The sequence below is a fragment of the Mobula hypostoma genome, chromosome 7, assembly GCF_963921235.1.
Source record: "Mobula hypostoma chromosome 7, sMobHyp1.1, whole genome shotgun sequence".
Lineage (NCBI taxonomy): Eukaryota > Metazoa > Chordata > Chondrichthyes > Myliobatiformes > Myliobatidae > Mobula > Mobula hypostoma.
Window position 1 is genome coordinate 16,218,274 of NC_086103.1, and position 26,458 is coordinate 16,244,731.

The 26,458-nt window shown below is 48.1% G+C and overlaps 1 protein-coding gene across 1 annotated transcript; it reads left to right on the top strand.

Annotated features, from left to right (window-relative positions):
• The first annotated feature begins 1,113 nt into the window (after positions 1–1,113).
• Positions 1,114–25,395, top strand: LOC134348846 (RELT-like protein 2). Its single transcript, XM_063052627.1, has 7 exons — positions 1,114–1,407; positions 6,809–7,011; positions 9,040–9,102; positions 13,617–13,680; positions 20,364–20,573; positions 24,624–24,768; positions 25,246–25,395. The coding sequence occupies exons 2-7, from the start codon at positions 6,813–6,815 to the stop codon at positions 25,285–25,287; spliced, it is 723 nt and encodes a 240-aa protein (XP_062908697.1). The 5' UTR covers positions 1,114–1,407; positions 6,809–6,812; the 3' UTR covers positions 25,288–25,395.
• The last annotated feature ends 1,063 nt before the right edge of the window (positions 25,396–26,458 follow it).

The following is a 26,458-nucleotide window of genomic DNA, read 5'->3' on the forward strand; positions in this document are numbered from 1 at the left end:
GAAGGTACAAACTCCTTACAGGCAGAGAAGGTACAAATTCCTTACAGGCAGAGAATGTAAACTCCTTACAGGCAGAGAAGGTACAAACTCCTTACAGGCAGAGAAGGTACAAACTCCTTACAAGCAGAGAACGTACAAACTCCTTACAGGCAGAGAAGGTACAAACTCCTTACAAGCAGAGAACGTACAAACTCCTTACAGGCAGAGAATATAAACTCCTTACAGGCAGAGAATATAAACTCCTTACAGGCAGAGAATATAAACTCCTTACAGGCAGAGAAGGTAAACTCCTTACAAGCAGAGAATACAAACTCCTTACAGGCAGAGAAGGTAAACTCCTTACAAGCAGAGAACGTACAAACTCCTTACAGGCAGAGAAGGTACAAACTCCTTACAAGCAGAGAACGTACAAACTCCTTACAGGCAGAGAATACAAACTCCTTACAGGCAGAGAAGGTACAAATTCCTTACAGGCAGAGAAGGTACAAACTCCTTACAGGCAGTGGCAGGAACTGAACCCGGTCGCTGGTTGTGTGAGGTGTTGTGCTAACCACTATGGTACTGTGACACCCCAAGGTTGGGGGGGGGGAGTTCAAAGGAGATTTTTTTTTACAAAGTTCAACGTAAATTTATTATCAAAGTACATGCACGTCACCACATACAACCCTGAGATTCATTTTCCTGTGGGCATTCACAGTAAATACAAGAAACACAACAGAATCAGTGAAAGACCGCACACGACAGAAACAGACAAAACAACCAGTGTACAACACACAACAAACTGCAAGTACAAAAGGAATGAAAATAACAATACTCGGTGTGGCGAACACGAGATGAAAGGAGTCTGGAGGTTGCGGGAACAGTTCAGTGGCGGGGTGAGTGAAGCTATCCTTTGTGGGTCAAGAGCCCGGTTGAAGGGTCATAACTGTTGTTGAACCTGGCGGTGCGGATCCTGGAGCTCCTGTACCGTACTGATGGCAACAGCGGGAAGAGAACACGGCCTGGGTGGCGTGGTACTCCGTGATGGATTTGACTCAATGGGCAGTGGGCCTTTACCCGTGATGGACTGGATGGCATGAACTCCCAGAGGAGGAACCGATGACCCATTGACGTCAAAGAGAGATGGATGCGAAGTCAAAGTCACATCACCTCCAGGTTGCTGCTGTGGGAGAGCTATCTCCCGGCATACCCGCTCACTATGTACGCTGCGGTGAAGATTTGCCGTCTGTGCGAGGTTTAACTTGTCCCTCGGTTACCCGGAGGTCGCTTGCGGAGATATGTCCTGAGAGATTTCTCTGCGCTCAGATGAGGGGAAGCGTGCGCACTCTCTCTCTCGTTCTGTTCTCCGCACCACGGACACGGACACGGACACGGACCACAGCTACACTCCGTAACCGTGCGCCCAAGGTGAGAGATCCCAGAGACTGGGTTTAGAGTTCCGAGGCTCCCCCCGGATCGGGCTCAGCCGCCGAAACCGCTTTCTGCCACGGGACAGCTCGCCGTATTTGCCCGTGGGCCGTTGATACTATCGGACAGGACCAGGACAGCTTCAGAACAGAGGGAAGTCGATTTAGGACAGAGATGAGGGGGCATTTCTTCAGCCAAAAGGTGGTGAATCTGTGGAATTCATCGCCACAGACGCTGTGGAGGCCCAGTCGCCCCTTCCTTGGCAGTCCCGATATTATTTATTTTCCGAGATGCAGCCGTCATCTCTATGGATGCTGCCTGACCTGCTGGTTCTGCTTGGGTATACTTAAAGCGGAGATTGATGGGCTCTTTACTAGTCAGGGAGTCAAAAGTTTCCGGGAGAAGGCAGGAGAATGGGGTTGAGAGGGATAATAAATCAGTCATGACGGAATGGTGGAACAGGCTCGATTGGCCGAATGGCCTAATTCTGTTCCTGTGTTTTAATTTATTTGTATTTATTTTACTGTACACAAAGGTGCCTTCTGGCTCAATCAGCCCGCGTCAGCCAATTACACCCATGTGGTGAATTGACAGCACGCCTTTGGACCGGACTGTGCGGGGAACCGGGGTCCCGGAGGAAAGCCACGCGGTCACGGGGAGAACACTCAGACTCCTTACAGACTCTGAACCCCGATCGCCGGGGCTATAAAGCGTTACCCTCGTCTCTGTGCTACCGCGCTGACCCAGGCCCTGCTGTCTTGGGAGAGGCCGTTTATTTGTATTTATTTACACGATGTGTCCTCTTTTACACTGGGTTGTCTTTCAGCCTTTGATTATGTATAATTTTACATGGGACTAGGCAATTCAAATGGTTTGGAACAGAGTAGACGGGCTGAAAGGCCCATTTGTGTGCTGTACCTGTCTATGACTCTATAAATTCTCCTGTGTATGCATCTCAGGGATTAGAGAAACACAAGAGATACTGGAAATCCAGAGCAAAACACACAAATGCTGGAGGAATTCAGCAGGTCAGGCAGCATTCACGGCAATGAATAAAGAGGCAATGTTTCGGGCCGAGACCCTACCTCAGGACTGGAAAGGAAGGGGGAGACCCCAGAATAAACAGTTTGGGGGGAGGAAGGAGGTCCAGCTAGAGGGTGACAGGTGAAGCAAGGTGGGTGGGAAAGGTAAAGGACCAGAGAAGAAGGAATCTGTTTGGAGAGGAGAGTGGACCATGGGAGAAAGGGAAGAAGGAGGGGCAACTGGGGGAGGTGATGGATACTTTATTGATCCCACAGGAAATTACAGTGTCACAGTAGCATTACGAATGTACAAATATTAGAAGAGAAGTAAGAAAGAATAAAAAATAAGTTACCACAAACAGTCTAACAGGAGGGGGTCATCAGTTCCCTGGCATACGGCGCTCTTTGGAGCAGCGTATTTGTCTTAGTCGATTACTAGAAGTGCTCCCCTGTTCAGCCAAGGTAGCATGCAGAGGATGAGAAACATTGTCCAGAATTGCCAGGATTTTCCGTAGGGCCCTTTGTTCCACCTCAACCCCCAGTTTGACTCCTATAACAGAGCCAGCCTTTCTAGTCAATTTATTGAGCCTGTTGGCATCACCCATGGGTGATGCCATTCCCTCAACACCACCACCATATAGAAGACTGTACTGGCAACAAACAGGCTGGTAGAACATGTGAAGGAGGGGCTTGCATGCTCCACACTCCTCAGGTAGTAGAGGTGACTCTGGCCGTTCTTGTACACAGCCTCTGTGTTGGTGCTCCACTCCAGTCTGTCATCCAGGTACACCTGGGGTACTTCTAGGTCCTCACCACATCCACGTCCCCACCATCAATAGCAACCGGGAGTAGTACCTGCAGTTCATCTCCATCTCCTTTGTCTCACTGATGTTGAGCTGCAGATGATTCAGCTTGCACCATTTGACAAAATCCCCCACCAGGGCTCCCGACCGACCTTCCTTTATACACCCAACTGTTGCTGAGTCATCAGAGAATTTCTGCAGATGACAAGACTCAATATTGTGTCTGAACTCTGAGGTATACAGGGTGAACAGGAAGGAAGCTAACACATGATCAGAGATTAAGGGAGCTAGGGCTTTTCTCTTTGGAGAGGAGGATGAGAGGAGACATGATAGAGGTGTACAAGATAATAAGAGGAATAGATAGAGTGGACAGCCAGCGCCTCTTCCCCAGGGCACCACTGCTCAATACAAGAGGACATGGCTTTAAGGTAAGGGGTGGGAAGTTCAAGGGGGATATTAAAGGAAGGTTTTTTACTCAGAGAGTGGTTGGTGCGTGGAATGCACTGCCTGAGTCAGTGGTGGAGGCAGATACACAGTGAAGTTTAAGAGACTATTAGACAGGTATATGGAGGAATTTAAGGTGGGGGCTTATATGGGAGGCAGGGTTTGAGGGTCGGCACAACATTGTGGGCTGAAGGGCCTGTACTGTGCTGTACTATTCTATGTTCTGTGTTCAGTCCCCTGTGGGGCCTCAGTGCTGCTTATAGCCATGGCCATGTCTGGCACACCTCTCTGAAGCCGCACAAGCTGTGGTCTGCCAGTCAGGGAATCCATGAGGAGAAGAGGCAAGAGGCCAGAGTGGGAATAAAAGAGAGGGAAAGGGAAAGGAATTTTTTTTAACCAGAAAGAGAAATCAATGTTCATGCCATCAGATTGGAGGCCTCCAATATGTGATGACATATACGTACTTTGATAATAAAATTACTTTGACTTTACAAAGAGGGCAAAGTCATGAGGCTGGAGAAGGGAACAGATTTCCTCGTAGGGAGATTGTTCGTACAACTCAGGAGGGTGAAATTCAGTTTGAAGGGGTTGGGAAGCCTGATGGTGACCAAGCCTCCAGACGGAGGCAGGCAAGGTAAGGGAACCTGGGGGGTAGGGGTTGTTTCCTAATGGGTGGAAGCTCACAGGTAAGGCTAGGGGTGGATTGGCATGAGGGATGGTGACAGTATCATGATGAACAGAATGCCCACAACAAAATGAATCTCAGGCTTGCATATGTACTTTGATTATACTTTACTATGAAGTTTAATCTTTGAACTTTGGCAGTGATGGTGACTCGTTGTTCAAAGGAATGGGTGTTCCTGATGGGACAATGGGGGTAGCGGGGGACACAGGAGAGAATAGGCAGTGCCACCACTGATCAGGGACAACGTGATGGCCTCACTGTGCGAGAACAAACAGTAGAACATTACAGCACAGTACAGGGCCTGTGGGGTCTGCCCTCTTCTCATTGCTACCATCGAGGCTTGATGCGTTGTGCATTCAGAGATGCTGTTCTGCCTGTCATTGTCATAACGCATGGTTGCTGAGTTACTGTTGTCACTGTCGTCTTCCTGACAGTTTGAACCAGTCTGGCTATTCTCCTCTGACCTCTCTCATCACCGAGGCAGTTTTCACCCACAGAACTGCCACCCACATACCATTCTCTATAAATTCTAGAAACTCTTGAGTACTCAGCAGTTTCTGAGGTACTCAAGTCACCCTGTCTGACACCAGCAATCATTCTACAGCCAAGGTCACTTAGATCACATTTCGTCCCCATTTTGATGTTTGGTCTGAATAACAATTGAATCTCTTGACCGCGTCTGCATGATTTTATGCATTGAGTTGCTGCCACGTGATTGGCTGATTAGATATTTGCATTAACGAGCTGGTGTACAGGAGTATCGAATAAAGTGGCGACTGAGTGTACAGCAACTGTGTTTAAAAACATTTAGACACAGGCAAGACACAGAGGGATATGGTGCTGATGCAGGGAGATGGATTAGGGTAGATGGGCAAAAGGGTTAGCACAGGTATGATGGGCTGAATAGCCTGTTTCTGTACTGTTCCACTCTGAGACTCAGAGCCCCTTGCCTGTGGTGAACCCGCCCTCCCAGGGATGGTGAGGAAGGCTTTGACACGTTGTTTGTAAGATCTGGTTTAGGAACGTGCTGTTGCCTGCTGAGTCAGGCTCCCATTGCAGATGTTTGAGTGGATGGGTGTCCAAGGTCACCTGGGATGGTATCAAATTCACCTTGCTCTGAGTTTGATGCTAAAATCAATCACAAGCAGGACACCACTTTATTTCTCCTCCATTTGGATACAAATGTTTCCCTCGTCCACAGAGAAACAAACACCTATATTGTGTTTCCGGCTCTGTTGGGTAGGGTATGCGAAAGTTAGAAACATAGAAAGCCTACAGCACAATACAGGCTCTTTGGCCGACAATACTGTGCTGAACATCTACTTACTTTAGAAATTACCTAGGGTTACCCTCACCCTCTATTTTTCATTTTTTTTGTAGTTTACTTTTTATTGAAGTTCATCATCAAACATTTCCATAAGATGTATTTCAGATACTGTACATATATATCATATAATCATATTTGTCACAAATCTCCACATAATATTTATCTGAGGCATACAGAAAGGTGAGGAAAGAAACAACAATCGAAAGAAGAAAACTATGTACAAAGTGGGGAGTGATTTTTTTTTACAACATATTCATTGACTTGTGAGAATAAAATCAGGCCTATGAAGTGTTATATAGTGAAACCATTTTTTCCAGTATGAATAAAATTGTTCCAACTTATGATTAACAGATGCTGTTATCTTCTCCATTTTGTAAATGTCCATTGTAATTTCCATCCATACATTTAAAGTTGGGCTCTCCTGTGATAACCATTTCCTGGTAAGGGTCTTTTTACCAGCCACCAGCAGTATATTCATTAAATATTTATCTCCTTTCAACCATTCTTGAGGTATATACCCAAAATATATGGTCTTACTTTCTAAGGGTATTTCACATTTAAAGATATCTTGTAGGGCATTATGTATCCCATTCCAATAGCCTTTGATAACAGGGCATTCCCAGAAAATATGATAATGGTTTGCATTTTGATTTCCACAATTTCTCCAGCAAACAGGGAGGTTACTATCATAATAGGATTTCTGAGAGGGTGTAATAAAATATCTTATCAAGTTTTTCCACCTGAACTCCCTCCATTTCTGTGAACTGGTACACTTCCATTGATACCTCCATATTATTGTCACCCTCTATTTTTCTAAGCTCCATGTACCGATCCAAGCGTCTCTTCAAAGACCCGATCGTATCCGCCTCCACCGCCGTCACCAGCATCCCATTCCACACTTTCACCACTCCCTCACATCTCCTCTGTACCTGCTTCCAAGCACCTTAAACCTGTGCCCTCTCATTACCATGTTTGAATACATGCCATGATTTTGTGAACGTGTGTTTTGCAGCGCCCATGAATAACCAGTGTTGGGTGCTCCCCACCAGGTAGGGTTTCACATCCATCGGCCACACCATCAACTAATCATTGATGAAAGACGTGTTTTTTCCATTTTCAGACAAATGCGCGGGATGGAGAACGACGGGACTGAAGAAACTTTGCGGCCTCAGAATCTATACACCACCTTCCTGGTGATCCTGGTCTTCTTCGTGATGGGCCTGTTGGGCATTCTGCTGTGTCACATACTGCAGGAGAGGGGCTACCGCTGCCGGACTTCCCAGGGGCTGGAGCCAGAGGCCGAAGCAGGTGCTGCAGCCGAGGGTCAGTGGCCAATGCACAGATACAGTAGCCGCATTCGGATGGAGAGAATGGGTTGGGGGCCGTATGGATACGGGATGAATGATCCTGGGAATGAAAGGGTTAACATCTGAGGTGTTTTTAATGGTCTGTGCCTGTACTCAATGGAGTTTAGAAGAATGGCGGGGTGGGGGGGTGGGGGATCTCATTGAAATTTATCGAAGGCCTTGATAAAGTGGATGTGGAGAGCAGGTTTCCCAGAGTGTGGGAGTCTAGGACCAGAGGGCACAGCCTCAGATTGGAGGGATGTCCCTTTAGAACAGAGATGTGGTTGAGAGGATAATAAGGCAGGCTTTATGGAATGGTGGAACAGACTCAATGAGCCAAATGGTGGACAGTCATGACACAGTGAACCGAAATAAGGAATTGTGCCAGACAGTGAATGACGGTGTCATAGTGGAAGGAGAAGCTGGTGTTCTTGTTTCTAGTGAAAACGAGCTTCATCCCTGCTGGGGCACAGGATGCCTACAGCAGCTTGCCAGAGTCCTCTGTCCTGGCTCAGTCAATAGACAATAGGTGTAGGAGTAGGCCATTTGGCCCTTCGAGCCAGCACCACCATTCACCGTGATCATGGCTGATCATCCACAATCAGTACCCTGTTCCTGCCTTCTCCCCATATCCCTTGACTCCGCTATCTTTAGGAGCTCTACCTAAAGTCTCTCAGGCTTTCAAGGAGTAGCCCATCAGAGAACCTTCCTCTCCCAGGGATGAGGTCTTTGGAGCTTCTGTTGATGTCTCTGCAGCTGTGGGTTTTTATGGGGTGGGATTTCTAGCCCCATGCCCAACCTTCCTTTCACAGAGGGCTTGGGACTGTCCATGGTGGATTCATTTAGCTCAACACGGTGGACCAAAGGGCCTGCGTTGTTCTGTAATGTTCTTCGATTAATCTGCTCCTTCAGATTCACATTCAGGGTTATTTATCCCTTGTCCCTTGGAATACAGAGTAAAATGCATCGTTTGTGCTGACAACCAACACAACCTGAGGAGGTGTGGGGGCAGCCCGCAGGTTCCTTGGCTCTGGATGTGAAGGAGCAGAACCACCAGTCCATGTAGCTACCTCAGTCCAGCAACTCTGGACATTACCTGCAGTTTCCCCAGGGTGGAAACACATAACACGATCAAACAATCAAGGCCTGGTTGGAGAGGATATGGGGAGGATGTTCCTATGGAGGGGTGGGGGAAGCTAGGCCGGAGGGCACAGCCTCAGAATCAAGGGATTTCCATTTAGAACAGAGTTGAGGAGGAATTTCTTTAGCCAGAGGGTGGTGAGTCTGTGGAATTCATTGCCAGAGATGGCTGTGGAGGCCAAGTCATTGGGTGTATTGAAAATGCAGGCTGATAGGTTATGGGGAGCAAAGGTTACGGGGATAAGGCAGGAGAATGGTGCTGAGGGGGATAATAAATAAATCAGCCATGATGGAATGGCAGAGCAGACTCAATAGATTGAATGGGCTAATTCTGCAACTATGTCTTATGGTTCTCTGTTCTGTGTTTAAATTTGAGATTAATTGATATTTCTGATAGAAAGTGTTGAGCATGATGGGACAGAAGGGGTTAAGGGAATTGGTGAATCTGCCATCTCATAGAGGGCTAGAACAAGCTCAAGGGCTGAATGGCCTCTGCCATTCCAGTGCCTTCCTTCCTTTGGGCTGATTCTCAATCACAGAGCAGGAGATTCCATGGGTCAGACTGTTTCCAGGATGCTTTGCAGTGGGTAGTGTCAGTGGAGCAGTCTGAGATGTTAGAATGAAGTCCATCTCATCTCTCGGGGGGGGACGGGGGAGACGAAGCTGTTCTCCCAAGGACACCTTCACCTCATGACCAACAAACGAAACAGGTTATTGAGATGTTTGTCCCTGCTTGTAAGAGCAAGCTGTGTATAAAATGGCTGCTGCCTTCCTGACCCACTGTGGTGTGTTCAATGTCCCAAGGTGGTGCAAGGGGCCGTGGACGTTTTCAATCTCTTCACTCTGTGCTTACTTTTCTTGACAGATGTCCAAGATTCAAACCAGGACACAGTGGGGCAAATTGTGCAATGCATCTTAGACAACAAAGGTGAGCTCCATTGTAGGGGTGGAGGTGGGTTTCTAATCTAAAGGTGCCTCGACACATCAAACCATCCAAGGACAGGGGAATTATTGGTTACTTACTGAATGAAGTCCATCACCCCTGCTGGAGCACAGGCTACCAATAGCAGCTCGCCACAGTGTCCTGGGCCAGTCTTTCTAGTTGTCCCCGGGTAGCCCATCTTTGAAGACCTTTGCTCTCCCAGGAACGAGGTGTTTGGGGCTTCTGTTGGTGTTTCTGTAGCTCTGAGTTTTTAAGGGATGGGGTTGCTAGCCCAAAGTCCATCGCTTTTCCTTTAGCAGCCAGGCTTGGGATTGTCCATGGTCCGAGACAGGGCAAGGCTGTCTCTACACTATCCCACCGCAGACTCCAAGGACAGGAGGGTGATTAGTGAGATTGTAACTCTGGATGGAGACTGACGATGTGCGTTTGCCGAAGGAGATGGAACATCGGGTAGTGCTGTTGTTTCTCAGCTCTGGAACCAGGATCTGGTTTGGTATCAAGTTCTTACATGACGTGAAATGTGTAGTTTGCAGCAGCACTATAGTCTTCTTCTTAAGTCCATCCGCCTACAGGGACTCAGGCCGCCGACAGCAACTCTCCACAGTCCTCTGTCCCGGGTCAGTCTTTCATGTTGTCTCCAGGTGTAGTTCATCTTCTTGCTACATCCGTCCTCTCTCAGGGGTGAGGTCTTTGGCGTCTCTGTAGCTCTGGGTTTTACGGGATGGGGTCGTGAGCCCCAGATCCAACCCTCCTCCTTCCACAGCTGGGCTTGGGACTGTCCATGGTGGAGTTAGTACAGTGCAACACGTAAAATTACTGAGCTGAACGGCCCCCTTCTCTGCTGACAGGCTCTCTGGAGCCCTTCCAATTCACACAGCTTCCTCCACACTCCAGCTGGCTTGCTTCCAGTCAGAACCCCAACAAATCAAAGTTCAAAGAAAATTTACTGTCAAAGTACATCACCACACACAACCTTGAGGTTCACTTTCCTGTGGGCGTTCGCAGTAAATGGAAAGAAACGTCAATAAAAAACTGCACAGAACAAGACCAGACTGACTACCAATAAGACAAGCATCTGTGCAAATACAAAATGAAAAATATTTAATAATAAATAAATAAGCAATAAATATCGAGAACATGAGATGAAGAGTCCTTGAAAGTGAGTACAGTTCAGTGATGGGGTAAGTGAAGTTGAAGTTTTATATAGAACATAGAATAGTACAGCACAGTACAGGCCCTTCGGCCCACAATGTTGTGCCGACCCTCAAACCCTACCTCCCATATAACCCCCCACCTTAAATTCCTCCATATACCTGTCTAGTAGTCTCTTAAACTTCACTAGTATATCTGCCTCCACCACTGACTCAGGCAGTGCATTCCACACACCAACCACTCTCTGAGTAAAAAACCTTCCTCTAATATCCCCCTTGAACTTCCCACTCCTTACCTTAAAGCCATGTCCTCTTGTATTGAGCAGTGGTGCCCTGGGGAAGAGGAGCTGGCTGTCCACTCTATCTATTCCTCTTATTATCTTGTACACCTCTATCATGTCTCCCCTCATCCTCCTTCTCTCCAAAGAGTAAAGCCCTAGCTCCCTTAATCTCTGATCATAATGCATACTCTCTAAACCAGGCAGCATCCTGGTAAATCTCCTCTGTACTCTTTCCAATGCTTCCACATCCTTCCTATAGTGAGGCGACCAAAACTGGACACAGTACTCCAAGTGTGGCCTAACCAGAGTTTTATAGAGCTGCATCATTACCTCGCGACTCTTAAACTCTATCCCTCGTCTATCCCTCGACTTATGAAAGCCAACACCTCATAAGCTTTTCCCCTCTGGTTCAAGAACCTGATGGTTGAGGGGTAATAAATGTTCCTGAACCTGGTGGTGTGAGTCCTGAGGCTCCTGTATCTCCTTCCTGATGGCAGCAGTGAGAAGAGAGCGTGCCCAGACTCCACACATCCGGACATGGTGACCCTCTGGAATGGTCTCCACTGGAGCAGACAGCAGGTTCCAAGAAGCTACCCCAACAATTGAAGACTAGCTTTATTCCTCACGTGTACATTGATACAGTGAAATGTATCATTTGTGTGTGTGTGCAAGTGTCGCCACACTTCTGACACCAACACAACATGCCCACAGCTGACTGACCCCAACCCTAACCTGTGTGATCCTGGAATGTGGGAGCAAACTGGAGCTCTGGGAGGAAATCCACACGGTCTGAGGAGAACATACAAACCCCTTACAGACAGCGGGGGGATCTGAACCCCCGATTTTACAGCTCACCTGCCCCCCCCCCCAATTTAGACCCAGGGTGAGACAAGAAGGATTTAGAAGAGACCTGAAGAGCAATTTTTTCACCCAGAGGCTGCTGAGTAAATAAGACCATAAGATACAGGAGCAAAATTAGGGCATTTGGCCCATCGAGTCTGCTCCGCCATTTCATCATGGCTGATCCAACTTTCCTCTCAGCCCCAGTCTCCTGCCTTCTCCCCATATCCCTTCATGCCCTGACCAATCAAAAATCTATCAATCTCTGCCTTAATTATACATACAGACCTGACTTAAATGGCTGCCCGTGGCAACACATTTCACAGATACACCACTCTCTGGCTAAAGAAATTCCTCTTCATCTCTGTTCTAAAAGGAAGTCCCTCTATTCTGAGGCTCTGTCCTCTGGTCATAGACTCTCCCAACATGGGAAACATCCTCTCCACATCCACCCTATCAAGGCCTTTCACCATTCAATAGATTTCAATCAGGTCACCCCTAATTCTTCTGAATTCCAGCGAATACAGGCCCAGAGCCATCAACTGCTCTTCACGTGACAAGCCATTCAATCCTGGAATCAACTTCGTGAATCTCCTTTGAACCCTCTCCAGTTTGAGCACATCCTTTCTAAGATAAGGGGCCTAAAACTGATCACAATACTCTAAGTGAGGCCTCACCAGAGCTTTATAAAGTTTCAACACAACATCCTTGCTTTTATATTCTAGTCCTCTCGAAATAAATGCTAACATTGCATTTGCCTTCCTCACCACAGATTCAACCTGCAGATTAACCCTTTAGGGAATCCTGCATGTGGAATCCCAAATCCCCTGGTGTCTTAGGTTTTTGTACTTTCTTTCTATTTAGAAATTAGTCAACCCTTTTATTTCTTCCACCAAAGTGCATGACACTGTATTCCATCAGCCTTTTCTTTCCCCATTCTCCTAGTCCCTCTGTAGCCTGCTTATTTCCTCAAAACAACCTGCTGCTCCACCTATCTTAATATCATCTGCAAACTTTGCAACAAAGCCGTCAATTCCATCATCCAAATCATTGACATATGGACATAAAAATGATCGGTCCCAACACCGACCCCTGTGGAACCACTAGTCACTGGTAACCAACGAGAAAAGTCTCCCTTCAGTCCCACTCCATGCCTCCTGCCAATCGGCCACTGCTTTATCTATGCTAGAATCTTTCCTCTAATACCATGGGCTCATAGCTTGTTAAGCAGCCTCATGTGTGACACCTTGTCAAAGGCCTTCTGAAAATCCAAGTACACAATATCAACTGATTCTCCTTTGACTATCCTGCTTGTTATTTCTTCAAGTAATTCTAACAGATTTGTCGGGCTAGAATTTCCCTTGAGGAAACCATGCTAACTACAGCCTATTTTATCATGTGCCTTCAAGTACCCTGAAACCTCATCCTTTGAAATTGACTCCAACATCTTTCCAACCATTGAGGTCAGACTAACTGGCCTATAGTTTCCTTTCTTCTACTTCTCTCCCCACTTGGAAGAGCGGAATGACAATTGCAATTTTCCAGTCTTCTGGAACCATTCCAGAATCTAGTGATTCTTGAAAGATCATTACTGTTGCCTCCACAATATTTTCAGCCAACTCTTTCGGAATCCTGGGGTGTACACCATCTGTTCCAGATGACTTACCTACCTTCAGACCTTTCAGTTTCCTGAGAAACTTCTCTCTAGTTGTGCTAACTTCACACACTTATGACCTCTGATGCTCTCAAACTTCTAGCATACTGCTAGTGTCTTCCACTGTGAAGACTGATGCAAAATATTTATTCAGTTCGTCCGCCATTTCTTTGTCCCCCTTCCCCCATTACTACCTCTCCAGCGTCGTTTACTCGTGGTCTGATATGCGCCCTGATACCCGGGTCACCTGCCCTGTAAAGCATGGAGCTGATCACGACACCGTCGTGCTGCCCTAGGGAGCTCTTGGACAGGTGGATGGGGCCAAACAGGGAATCGGGATTAGCTGGGTGGACACGATGGCTGGCGTGGACTGAATGGGCCAAAGGGCCTGTATTCAGGCCGCTCCCAACATTTCCCAGAAACCTTTCCCCAGAATTCACCAGAAACTTGGTGACGAGGACCTGGATGGGCTGGGAGACACTGCCCCAGTTACAACGGCAGGCCTTGCTTCTCCCCTGAGGTACTGACATTTGTGTGTAGTCATGGTGACCCCTTCTTTGTGCTGTTCCACAGCCAATGCAGAGGCACTGAACAAGATGCTGAAGGAATATGAACAGACGAGAGCCCTGGAACACAGGTGAGCGGGCATCAGAGCCCTCTGCCGACAGGGCAGAGTCCAGGGTTAACAGCAGGAGGCTCAGCAGAATGGCAGGACAGAGATCCACGTCCTTACACACCACAAAGTGCCGTGTAAGTTGACAGGATGGTTAAGAAGGGGTGTGGTGTGTTTGTCTTCATTAGTCGGGAGACTGAGTTCAAAGTTCAAAGTGAATTTATCATCCAAGTACATATGTCAGCATATACAACCCTGAGAATCATTTTCTTGCAGGCATATACAATTAATCCGAAATAGAATCAATGAAAGAGCACACCAACTGGGTGAAGGTATGGGTCTATAAAACCCTGGGTAGATCACATTTCACCAACTGGGTGAAGGTACGGGTCTATAAAACCTTGGGTAGATCACATTTCACCAACTGGGTGAAGGTACGGGTCTATAAAACCCTGGGTAGATCACATTTCACCAACTGGGTGAAGGTACGGGTCTATAAAACCCTGGGTAGATCACATTTCACCAATTGAGTGAAGGTACGGGTCTATAAAACCCTGCGTAGATCACACTTCACCAACTGGGTGAAGGTACGGGTCTATAAAACCCTGAGTAGATCACATTTCACCAACTGGGTGAAGGTACGGGTCTATAAAACCCTGGGTAGATCACATTTCACCAACTGGGTGAAGGTACGGGTCTATAAAACCCTGGGTAGATCACATTTCACCAACTGGGTGAAGGTACGGGTCTATAAAACCCTGGGTAGATCACATTTCACCAACTGGGTGAAGGTACGGGTCTATAAAACCCTGGATAGATCACATTTCAGTCCTTTTGAAGGGTCCCGGCCCAAAATGTCAACCATTATTAATTTCCAAAGATGTTTTCTGACCTGCTGAGTTGCTCCGGCATTTTGTGTGTGTTTATGGATTTCCAGCTTCTGCAGAGTCTCCTGTCTTTACGGAGTTTATGACGTGGAGCATTGCGTTCAGTTCTGGTCATCTCATTCAAGGAAGAATGTTGAAGATTTAAAGTTTAAAGCTTTGTTTATCATGTGTACAATCGAAACATCAAAAAACAGACAGTGAGATGCATTGTTTGTGTCAATGTGCAACACAGTCCGAGTATTGTGCTGGGGGCAGCCCCCAGGTGCTTCCCTGCTTCCGGTGCAAATATAGTGACTCACTAACCCTAATCTGTACTGTGGGTCTTTGGACTGAGGGAGGAAACCAGACCTTCCGGAGGACACAGGGAGAACGTACAAACTCCTTACAGACAGCACTGGAATTGAACCCAGGTCACTGGCACTGTAAAGTGTTGTTAACCGCTAAATGTTATCAATCTATCCCTTCCCTCCCGCACAGCCCTCCATTTACCATCATCCATGTGCCTATCTAAGAGTCTTTTAAATGTCCCGAATGTACCTACCTCTACCACCACCCTGGCAGGGTGTTCCACACACCCACCACTCTCTGTGTAAATACCTACCTCTGACATCCCCCTATACTTTCCTCCAAACACATTGAGATTATGGCCCCTAATTTTCCCACTTTAGGTCGTATCCTTGCCTATTTCAGTGTCTAAGAGTCTCCGAACACTGCACTGCCCCCTCTGTCAGTATCCGTCAGCTATCTGTCGTATCTGACAATGACAGGAAGCCTGTGTGGGAGAGTTTTTAAAAGTGTTGCACTGGGGCAGTTCCACTCTCCCGAGCTCAGAAGTCCAGGTTCAGTGGTATGAGCAGCTGTCAGGACTGGGTCTTCAGTGGGTGCAGTGGACAACCATGACTTTGTCTCGCCCTTCCCTCTTCGTGAAACGTTGCAGTACTGCCTTCCTGGCCATTGGCTCCGTCACAACCACAGATCCGGCAATTGGGCTCGTGAATATGCATGTGCAGCTAATTATTATTTCACGGTGACGGTATTTAACCCCAGTCATTGCGTCGTGGTATTTGTCGAGACTTGAGCAAAGCCCAGCGACGTTTTGCTGCCTGCTTGCCTGAGAAATTGGACTGTCCAGTCAACTGACTCTGATGATGAGTAGTATTCATTTTATATTTAGTTAACCCTTTCAGCCGCAGTGTAGGCTTCATTTTCCATTTGAGAGTTTTAGTCAATAGCCCTGTTTGGCCTGGCGTTTATTGTTTTCTTTACTTGCTGTCACTACATTCGGATATAGCCCCAGTGCGGAGTGGGAGACACTAAAGCATGTCGATAGTTCACAGATTTCAGTGAGAACAAAGTTAGAGGCAAGAGAAAGCTACTGTTGGGAGGCCTGTATATAACTGCCATCAGGGTCCTTTTACCCTTGCAGGTTCTTAACTCAACCCACAAGCATTCAACATTGTCACATCCTTTATAGATTTGATGCCATTCTTTACCAGCAGAGCCTTGCCACCCCCCTCTCCCTACCTTCCTATCCGTCCCCAACAGCTCTAAGAGAAAGCTGCCCGTGAGAATATTGGTCTCCCTCAGGTTCAGATGCAACCCGTCACTTTTGTACAGGTCATAACCCCCCCGCCCCCCAAGAGATCCCAATGATCCAAGAACCTGAAGCCCTGGCCCTTGCACCAGCTTCTCAGTCACACATTAATCTTCCAAATTATTCTGTTTCTACCCTCACTGACGCGTAATCCAGAAATTACTACCCTGGATGTCCTGCTTCTCAGCTTTCTACCTAGCTCTCTAAATGCTCTCTTCAGGACCTCTTTGCTTTTCCTTCCTACGACATTGGTAGCAACATGTACCAAGACATCTGGCTGCTCTCCTTCCCTCTCCAAAATGCAGTGGAAGCGATCTGAAGTGACCGTGACCCTGGCACCTGGGAGGCAGCATAGCATTCGGGTGTCCCGTTCACGTCCACAGAATCTCCAGTCTGTTTCTCTGGCTACCGAGTCCCTTTGTCTCCCTCTTTCCCTTCTGCACCATGGACCTATGCTCATGCCAGTAGCTCAGTGTTTGTGGCTGTCTCCTAGGAGTTCAACCCTCACAACAGGATCCAAAACGGTATACCTATTATTGAGGAGAACAGCCACAGGGGTGCTCAGCACCAACTGCCTATTCACATTTCCATTTCTCCTGACAGTCCACCCAGCTACTCACCTCCTGCAACTGTGATCTACCCTTCTCAGGACACTCATACACTCCTCTGGCAGCAAGTTCCAGATAAAAATGTGTAAAATACTCATCCTTCAGATCCCCCTTAAACCTTCTTCCTCTCACCTCAGTCAAAGTTAACCAACACTTCGTTATTTCTGACCCCCACCCGACCAGTGGAGGAAGATACTGACCAACTACCTACCCATGCCTCTGTAAACTTTATCCCTCTCCTTCAGCCCGTCCCCCAGCCTCCCTGGCTCCAGAGAAAGCAGTCCCAGCCTGTCCAATCACTCCCCATAAGTAAAGTTCTCACGAATCGTTGACCCCTATTGAATGTTGAAAGACCGAGACGGAGTGGATCTGCAGAGGACGTTTCCTGTAGTGGGAGAGTCTGAGACCAGAGGGCACAGCTTCAGAATAGAGGGACGTCCGTTTAGAACAGAGATAAGGATGAATTTCTTTAGCCAGAGGGTGTTGAATCTGTGGAATTCATTGCCACAAATGCATGTGGAGGCCAAGTCATTGGGTAATTTAAAGAAAAGGCAGATAGGTTCTTGATCAGTCAAGATGTCAAAGGTTACGGGGAGAAGGCAGAAGAATGGGGTTGAGGGGAATAATGAATCAACCTTGATGGATTGGCAGAGCAGATTTGGTGAATGACCAAATTCTGCTCCTATGTCTTATTGTCTTCTAGTCCAGCGCCAGTGAATCTCCTCAGTACTGTTTCCACATATCCATTCTGCAGGGATCAGAATTGCACACAGTAGTCCAGTACAGTCTGATCAGCGATTTAAAAGCAGCAATATAATGTCCCATCACTGATAATCTCTGTCCAGACCAAAGGAGGTAAATGTGCTGCACTTCTTCATCACGACATCATCCACCTGTATCACCACCTGATCCACCTGTATCACCACCTGATCCACCTGTGACACCTCCTGATCCACCTGTATCACATCCTGATCCACCTGTATCACCACCTGATCCACCTGTATCACATCCTGATCCACCTGTATCACCTCCTGATCCACCTATGTCACCTCCTGATCCACCTGTATCACCTCCTGATCCACCTGTGACACCACCTGATCCACCTGTATCACCTCCTGATCCACCTCTGTCACTACCTGATCCACCTGTATCACCACCTGATCCACCTGTATCACCTCCTGATCCACCTGTGTCACCTCCTGATCCACCTATATCACCTCCTGATCCACCTGTGTCACCTCCTGATCCACCTGTATCACCACCTGATCCACCTGTATCACCTCCTGATCCACCTGTGACACCTCCTGATCCACCTGTGACACCTCCTGATGCACCTGTATCACCACCTGATCCACCTGTGTCACCTCCTGATCCACCTGTATCACCACCTGATCCACCTGTATCACCACCTGATCCACCTGTGTCACCTCCTGATCCACCTCTGTCACCACCTGATGCACCTGTGACACCACTTCTTCCTCTCGCGTTTCCAGCTTCTCCACCTTTGCAACCACCCCAGCCACCTTTGTGACTGATCAATTTCCTCCCCAAGTTGAAACCTCGGCGAGAGAGTTTCTAAAGGTGTAAAAGCCGTGGCACTGGGACACTTCCACTCTGCCCACCTCAGAAGTCCCGGTCCAGTGGTGCGAGTAATCGATTCAACCGGGGTCTTCCTGTGTTGTTGTGGATGACCACGTGTCCTTCTCAGCCTATTTCGACTGTGTGTCTGACCCCGGGAGTGTGTGATGGGACAGTGTGGAGGGAGCTTCACTCTGTCTGACCCCGGGAGTGTGTGATGGGACAGTGTGGAGGGAGTTTCACTCTGTGTCTGACCCCGGGAGTGTGTGATGGGACAGTGCGGAGGGAGTTTCACTCTGTGTCTGACCCCGGGAGTGTGTGATGGGACACTGTGGAGGGAGTTTCACTCTGTGTCTGACCCCGCGAGTGTGTGATGGGACAGTGTGGAGGGAGCTTCACTCTGTGTCTGATCCCGCGAGTGTGTGATGGGACAGTGTGGAGGGAGCTTCACTCTGTGTCTGACCCCGGGAGTGTGTGATGGGACACTGTGGAGGGAGTTTCACTCTGTGTCTGACCCCGCGAGTGTGTGATGGGACAGTGTGGAGGGAGCTTCACTCTGTGTCTGATCCCGGGAGTGTGTGATGGGACAGTGCGGAGGGAGTTTCACTCTGTGTCTGACCCCGCGAGTGTGTGATGGGACAGTGTGGAGGGAGCTTCACTCTGTGTCTGACCCCGGGAGTGTGTGATGGGACAGTGTGGAGGGAGCTTCACTCTGTGTCTGATCCCGGGAGTGTGTGATGGGACAGTGTGGAGGGAGTTTCACTGTGTCTGACTCCGGGAGTGTGTGATGGGATAGTGTGGAGGGAGCTTCACTCTGTGTTTGACCCCGCGAGTGTGTGATGGGACAGTGCGGAGGAGGTTTCACTCTGTGTCTGACCCCGGGTGTGTGTGATGGGACAGTGTGGAGGGAGTTTCACTGTGTCTGACTCCGGGAGTGTGTGATGGGACAGTGCGGAGGGAGATTCACTCTGTGTCTGACCCCGGGAGTTTGTGATGGGACGGTGTGGAGGGAGTTTCACTCTGTGTCTGACCCGGGAGTGTGTGATGGGACGGTGTGGAGGGAGCTTCACTCTGTGTCTGACCCCGGGAGTGTGTGATGGGACAGTGTAGAGGGAGCTTCACTCTGTGTCTGACCCCGGGAGTGTGTGATGGGACGGTGTGGAGGGAGCTTCACTCTGTGTCTGACCCCGGGAGTGTGTGATGGGACAGTGTGGAGGGAGCTTCACTCTGTGTTTGACCCCGGGAGTGTGTGATGGGACAGTGTGGAGGGAGCTTCACTCTGTGTTTGACCCCGGGAGTGTGTGATGGGACAGTGTGGAGGGAGTTTCACTCTGTGTCTGACCCCAGGAGTGTGTGATGAGACAGTGTGGAGGGAGCTTCACTCTGTGTCTGATCCCGGGAGTGTGTGATGGGACAGTGTGGAGGGAGTTTCACTCTGTGTCTGACCCCGGGAGTGTGTGATGGGACAGTGTGGAGGGAGCTTCACTCTGTGTCTGACCCCGGGAGTGTGTGATGGGACGGTGTGGAGGGAGTTTCACTGTGTCTGACTCCGGGAGTGTGTGATGGGACAGTGCGGAGGGAGATTCACTCTGTGTCTGACCCCGGGAGTGTGTGATGGGACAGTGTGGAGGGAGCTTCACTCTGTCTGACCCCGGGAGTGTGTGATGGGACAGTGTGGAGGGAGCTTCACTCTGTGTTTGACCCCGGGAGTGTGTGATGGGACAGTGTGGAGGGAGCTTCACTCTGTGTTTGACCCCGGGAGTGTGTGATGGGACAGTGTGGAGGGAGTTTCACTCTGTGTCTGATCCCGGGAGTGTGTGATGGGACAGTGTGGAGGGAGTTTCACTCTGTGTCTGACCCCGGGAGTGTGTGATGGGACAGTGCGGAGGGAGATTCACTCTGTGTCTGACCCCGGGAGTTTGTGAGGTGACAGTGTGGAGGGAGTTTCACTCTGTGTCTGACCCCGGGAGTGTGTGATGGAACAGTGCGGAGGGAGATTCACTCTGTGTCTGACCTTGAGGTTTGTGTTTCCATTTACAGGCTGTTCTTCCCCGAAGAATTTGGAGGGCAGTCCGATGATCAGAGGCCTCACCTCCACACTGTGCACTCAGACACCTCAGGAGAGAATCGTTCAGTGTGTCTGCACTGCGCTCAACCGAAGAAGCCAGCTACAATTAATGCTCGCAGTCGGCTGCCCGGTGCTAAAAGACGTGGCCCCAGGGTAGAAGTCACTGTCGTTTCTGTGGGCAGGTAGTACCCTCCCCATTCCCACCTGCCCCACAAGGCCAGGCAGCCTCCCGGAGTCCTCCGGCCTGACACCATCAGACATAGCAGCAGAATTAGGCCATTTGGCCCATCGTGTCTGCTCTGTCATTCAAGCATAGCTGATCCTTTTTTCCACTCCTATATTCCAATTCCAAGCCTTTTCCCCGTGTCCGATCAAGTACTTATCAATCTCTGCCTAAAATACACCTAAGAACCTGGCCTCCACAGCTGCCTGTGGTAATAAATTTCGCAAATTCACCACCCTCTGGCTAAAGAAATGTCTCTGCATCTCTGTTTTAAAAGGACGCCCCCTCTATCCTGAGGCTGTGCACTCTTGTCCTAGACTCCCTCACCATGGGAACAACCTTTCCACATCTACTCTGTCTAGGGCTTTTCAACATTTGAAAGGTTTCAATGAGATCCCCCCGCCATCCTTCTGAATTCCAACGAGTACAAACCCAGAGCCATCAAACGTTCCTCATATGATAACCCCTTCATTCCTGGAATCATCCTTGTGAACCTCCTCTGAACCCTCTCCAATGCCAGCACATCTTTTCTCAGATGAGGGGCCTAAAACTGTGCATAATACTCAAAGTGAGGCCTCACCAGTACCTTATAAAGCCTCAGCATCACATCCTTGCTCTTGTATTCTAGACTTCTTGAAATAATGCTAACATGGCATTTGCCTTCCTCGCCACCAACTCAACCTGCAAGTTAATTTTCAGTTTGTTCTGCACAAGGACTCCCAAGTCGCTTTGCAGCTCAGATTCCCGGATTTATTTTCCCCGTTTAGAAAATAGTCCACACATTTGTTTCTACTACCAAAGTGCATGACCATGCATTTTCCAACACTGTATTTCATTTGCCACTTTCTTGCCCATTCTCCTAATTTGTCTAAGTCCTTCTGCATCCTACCTGTTTCCTCAACACTTCCTACCCCTCTACTAATCTTCGTATCATCTGTAAACTTGGCAGCAAAGCCATCTATTCCATCATCTAATTCATTTATATACAGCATAAAAAGAAGCGGTCCCAACACCGTCCCCTGCAGAACACCACTAGTCACTCGCCGCCTCCTACCAATCAGCCAATGCTCTAAGGAGAGGTCACACTGGCTTGCATTCAGGACCTGGCCCAGGGGAGAGGCGCTTTGAACCTGATACCCCTCAGAACTCCCGGGGGTCTCTCCCTAAAGCTCCCACACACTTCTCTCACTCAGCTCGCATTCACTGCTCATTCCTCGCAGAGTGAGTGGGATTTTCTGTTGGTCCCCGTGACTGAGCTGGGATTTTCTGCTGGTTCCCGTGACTGAGCTGGGATTTTCTGCTGGTCCCCATGACTGAGCTGGGATTTTCTGCTGATCCTCGTGACTGAGCTGGGATATTCTGCAATCCACAGATGCAATTTGCTGCTGGTACATCACTGACTGAACTGGGATTTTCTGCTGGCGCCTTGCAGAACAAGTTGGGATTTTCCAATGGCCATATAAACCATATAACCATGTAACAATTACAGCACGGAAACAGGCCATCTCAGCCCTTCTAGTCCGTGCTGAATGCTTACTCTCACCTAGTCCCATCTACCTGCACTCAGCCCATAACCCTCCATTCCTTTCCTGTCCATATATCTATCCAATTTTGTTTTTAAATGACAAAATCGAACCTGCCTCCACCACTTCCATTGGAAGCTCGTTCCACACAGCTACCACTCTCTGAGTAAAGAAATTCCCCTTCGTGTTACCCCTAAACTTTTGCCCCTTAACTCTCAACTCGTGTCCTCTTGTTTGAATCTCCCCTACTTTCAATGGAAAAAGCTCATCCATGTCAACTCTATCTATCCCACTCATAATTTTAAATATCTCTATCAAGTCCCCCCTCAACCTTCCAAGCTCCAAAGAATAAAGACCTCACTTGTTCAACCTTTCTCTGTAACTTAGGTGCTGAAACCCAGGTAACATTCTAGTAAATCTCCTCTGTACTCTCTCTATTTTGTTGACATCTTTCCTATAATTCGGTGACCAGAACTGTACACAATACTCCAAATTTGGCCTCACCAATGCCTTGTACAATTTTAACATTATATCCCAACTCCTATACTCAATGTTCTGATTTATAAAGGCCAGCATACCAAAAGCTTTCTTCACCACCCTATCCACATGAGATTCCACCTTCAGGGAACTATGCACCACTATTCCTAGATCCCTCTGTTCAACTGCATTCCTCAATGCCCTACCATTTACCATGTATGTCCTATTTTGATTAGTCCTACTAAAATAGAGCACCTCACATTTATCAGCATTAAACTCCATCTGCCATCTTTCAGCCCACTCTTCTAACTGGCCTAAATCTCTCTGCAAGCTTTGAAAACCTACTTCATTATCCACAACGCCACCTATCTTAGTATCATCTGCATACTTACTCATCCAATTTACCACCCCATCATCCAGATCATTAATATATATGACAAACAACATTGAACCCAGTACAGATCCCTGAGGCACACCACTAGACACCGGCCTCCAATCTGACAAACAGTTATCCACCACTACTCTCTGGCGTCTCCCAACCAGCCACTATTGAATCCATTTTATTACTTCAATATTAATACCTAACAATTGAACCTTCCTAACTAACCTTGTCAAAGGCCTTACTGTAGTCCATATAGACAACATCCACTGCTTTACCCTCGTCAATTTTCCTAGTAACCTCATCAAAAAATTCAATAAGATTTGTCAAACATGACCTTCCACGCACAAATCCATGTTGACTGTTCCGAATCATACTCTGTCTATCCAGATAATTATATATACCATCTCTAAGAATACTTTCCATTAATTTACCCACCACTGATGTCAAACTTACAGGCCGATAATTGCTAGGTTTACTCTTAGAACCCTTTTTAAACAATGGGACCACATGAGCAATAGGCCAATCCTCTGGTACCGTCCCCATTTCTAATGACATTTGAAATATTTCTGTCAGAGCCCCTGCTATTTCTACACTAACTTCCCTCAAGGTCCTAGGGAATATCCTGTCAGGACCCAGAGACTTATCCACTTTTATATTCCTTAAAAGCGGCAGTACTTCCTCTTCTTTAATCATCATAGTTTCCATAACTACCCTTCTTGTTTCCTTTATTTTACACAATTCAATATCCTTCTCCTTAATGAATACCGAAGAAAAGAAATTGTTCAAAATCTTCCCCATCTCTTTTGGCTCCGCACATAGCCATCCACTCTGATTCCCTAAGGGACCCAATTTTATCCCTCACTATCCTTTTGCTATTAATATAACTGTAGAAACCCTTGGGATTTATTTTCACCTTACTTACCAAAGCAACCTCATATCTTCTTTTAGCTTTTCTAATTTCTTTCTCAAGATTCTTTTTATATTCTTTATATTCCTCGAGCACCTCATTTACTCCATGATTCCTATATTTATTGTAGATATCTCTCTTTTTCCGAACCAAGTTTCCAATATCCCTTGAAAACCATGGCTCTCTCAAACTTTTAACCTTTCCTTTCAACCTAACAGGAACATAAAGATTCTGTACTCTCAAAATTTCACCTTTAAATGACCTCCATTTCTCTATTACATCCTTCCCATAAAACAAATTATCCCAATCCACTCCTTCTAAATCCTTTCGCATCTCCTTGAAGTTAGCCTTTCTCCAATCAAAAATCTCAACCCTGGGTCCAGTCCTGTGACTGAACTGGAATATCCTGCTGATCCCTGTGGATGAGTAGGGATTCTGTGCTGGTTTTTCTGATTTAGCTATGCCTGTGCGAGGAACATCTGCTGCGATGAGCTGGAATTCTGTGTTGGTCTCTCAGTGACTGAGCTGGAATTCTCTGCTGGTCCGTCACTGAGATGTGATTCTCTGCTGGTCCCACAGACTGAGCTGGGATTTTCTCATAGGCCCTGTGACTAAAATGAGAATAAATCCTGGCCCATCACTGGGTGAGCTGGGACTCTCTGCAGGCCGCTCATGGACTGAACTGGGATTTTCTGCCGATCTCACTGTTTCCTTCTGCAGGTTCCGAGTGACGCATATCGAACGGTGTCGGGCAGCAGAGGAGCTGGCCGCGGGCTTGAGTAGTCAGCCCCGTTCCAAGGAGACGGCAGAGGGTGTCAGCGAGCTCCTCAGTGGTGAACGCAGAGTTTCAGGAGATCCCTCACCAGTGAGTCTGCGTGTGAGTGAGAGAGTGTGTGTGTGTGAGAGAGAGACTGTGTGTATGCTTGTGTGTGCGTGAGCGGGTGTGAGTGTGTGTGTGTGAGATGGTGTGAGTGTGTGAGACGGTGTGTACACGTGTGTAGAAAAACAAGATGTTTCAGGGGAGCGCTCACCAGTGAGTCCGTGTGTGTGTGTGAGTGAGAGAGAGTGTGTTTATGCTTGTGAGTGTGAGAGACTGTGTGTATGCTTGTGTGTGCGTGAGCGGGTGTGTGTGTGAGAGGGTGTGAGTGTGTGAGACTGTGTGTACACGTGTGTGAAAAACGATGTTTCAGGGGATCGCTCACCAGTGAGTCCGTGTGTGTGTGAGAGAGACACACACGCACCGTGTCTGTGTGTGCACACATGTACAAGAAACACGATGTGTGTGTAAGAGCTGCCGAAGAGTGTGTGAGACACTGACGTGCTGCTCTCTCCTCTGTCCCAGGACAGAGGACCTTGCGCCACACGGACCGACCGTGGTCGATGACAGACGACTTCAGAGTACCACGAGGAAAGGGTCCCAAACCAACCTCAGCACGAATCTCCATCGGTGACTGGGAGGGGAGCGGACCCGCCTGAGGCCACAGCGCCTGAAATCTCCACTGCTCTGGATTTGGCACCAAGTCATTGGGGTCTGCTTGACCCAGGGCGGGGGTTGATCCCAGGATTTCAGTCGGGGGGGGGTGGGGTGACGGATGAGCTCGAATTTATGGAGACAAGACCTTGAAAGGTCAAAATAAACACAGCCATTTCTCTGTCCCTTCCGGCCCAACCAGCCACGCCGCCCAGCACCCCGCCAATTTAATCCACGCCGCCCAGCACCTCAATTTAATCCACACCGCCCAGCACCCCAATTTAATTCGCGCCGCCCGGCACCCCACCGATTTAATCCAAACCCCATCGCAGGACAAATCACAACGACTAATTCGCCTACTAATGGCTACATCTTCGATCTGTGGGAGGAAACCAGAGTACTTGGAGGAACCACATGTGGTCATGGGGAAAATGTACGAACTCGTTACCGACGGCACCGGGAGTCGAACCCCGGTTCATGGCTCTGTAACAGCACTGCATTAACCACCGCACTTTCATGCTGGTCCAATAGAACAATCTTCCCCCCTTCAGGGAACTCCCAGACAGCTGGAAACATCCCAGATGCCGTGAGGGACCAATTATGATGCAGGGCCATGAATGAGGAGATTTGAATATTCACAAAGTCTTTCGGAAACTCTCACACTCCCACTCAGCAGCCAGTGTCCTGTCCTGGTGAGGGGCTCTGAAGTAAGGACTGCGGTATCTCGAGTTCCAAGTAAAACTTATTATCAGAGTTCATACACGTCACCACATACAACTCTGAGATTCTTTTTCCTGCGGGCATACTCAAGAAATCTATAGAACAGTAACTGGAAGCAGGATCATGCACTGTGCAAATGCAAATATAAATAAATAGCAATAAATAATGAGCATGAAATCACAGGATAAAGAGTCCTTAAAGTGAGCCATCGGTTGTGGGAACACGAGAAGTGTACTTATCCCCTTTTGTTCAAGAGCCGGGTGGTTGAGGGTTGTAACTGTTCTTGAACCCGGTGGCAAACAAGCTCCTCCTGAGCTTCTCCAGGATTTTATACGTGTTTATTGAACCTGGTGGTGCGAGTCCG

Bases quoted from the DNA above. Each gene is read 5' to 3' on its own strand.
- LOC134348846 (XM_063052627.1), top strand. From the start codon at position 6,813: ATGCGCGGGATGGAGAACGACGGGACTGAAGAAACTTTGCGGCCTCAG. The intron at 7,012-9,039 runs GTCAGTGGCCAA...TTTTCTTGACAG, and splicing joins AGCAGGTGCTGCAGCCGAGG to ATGTCCAAGATTCAAACCAG. The intron at 20,574-24,623 runs GTAGTACCCTCC...TTCCTTCTGCAG, and splicing joins ACTGTCGTTTCTGTGGGCAG to GTTCCGAGTGACGCATATCG.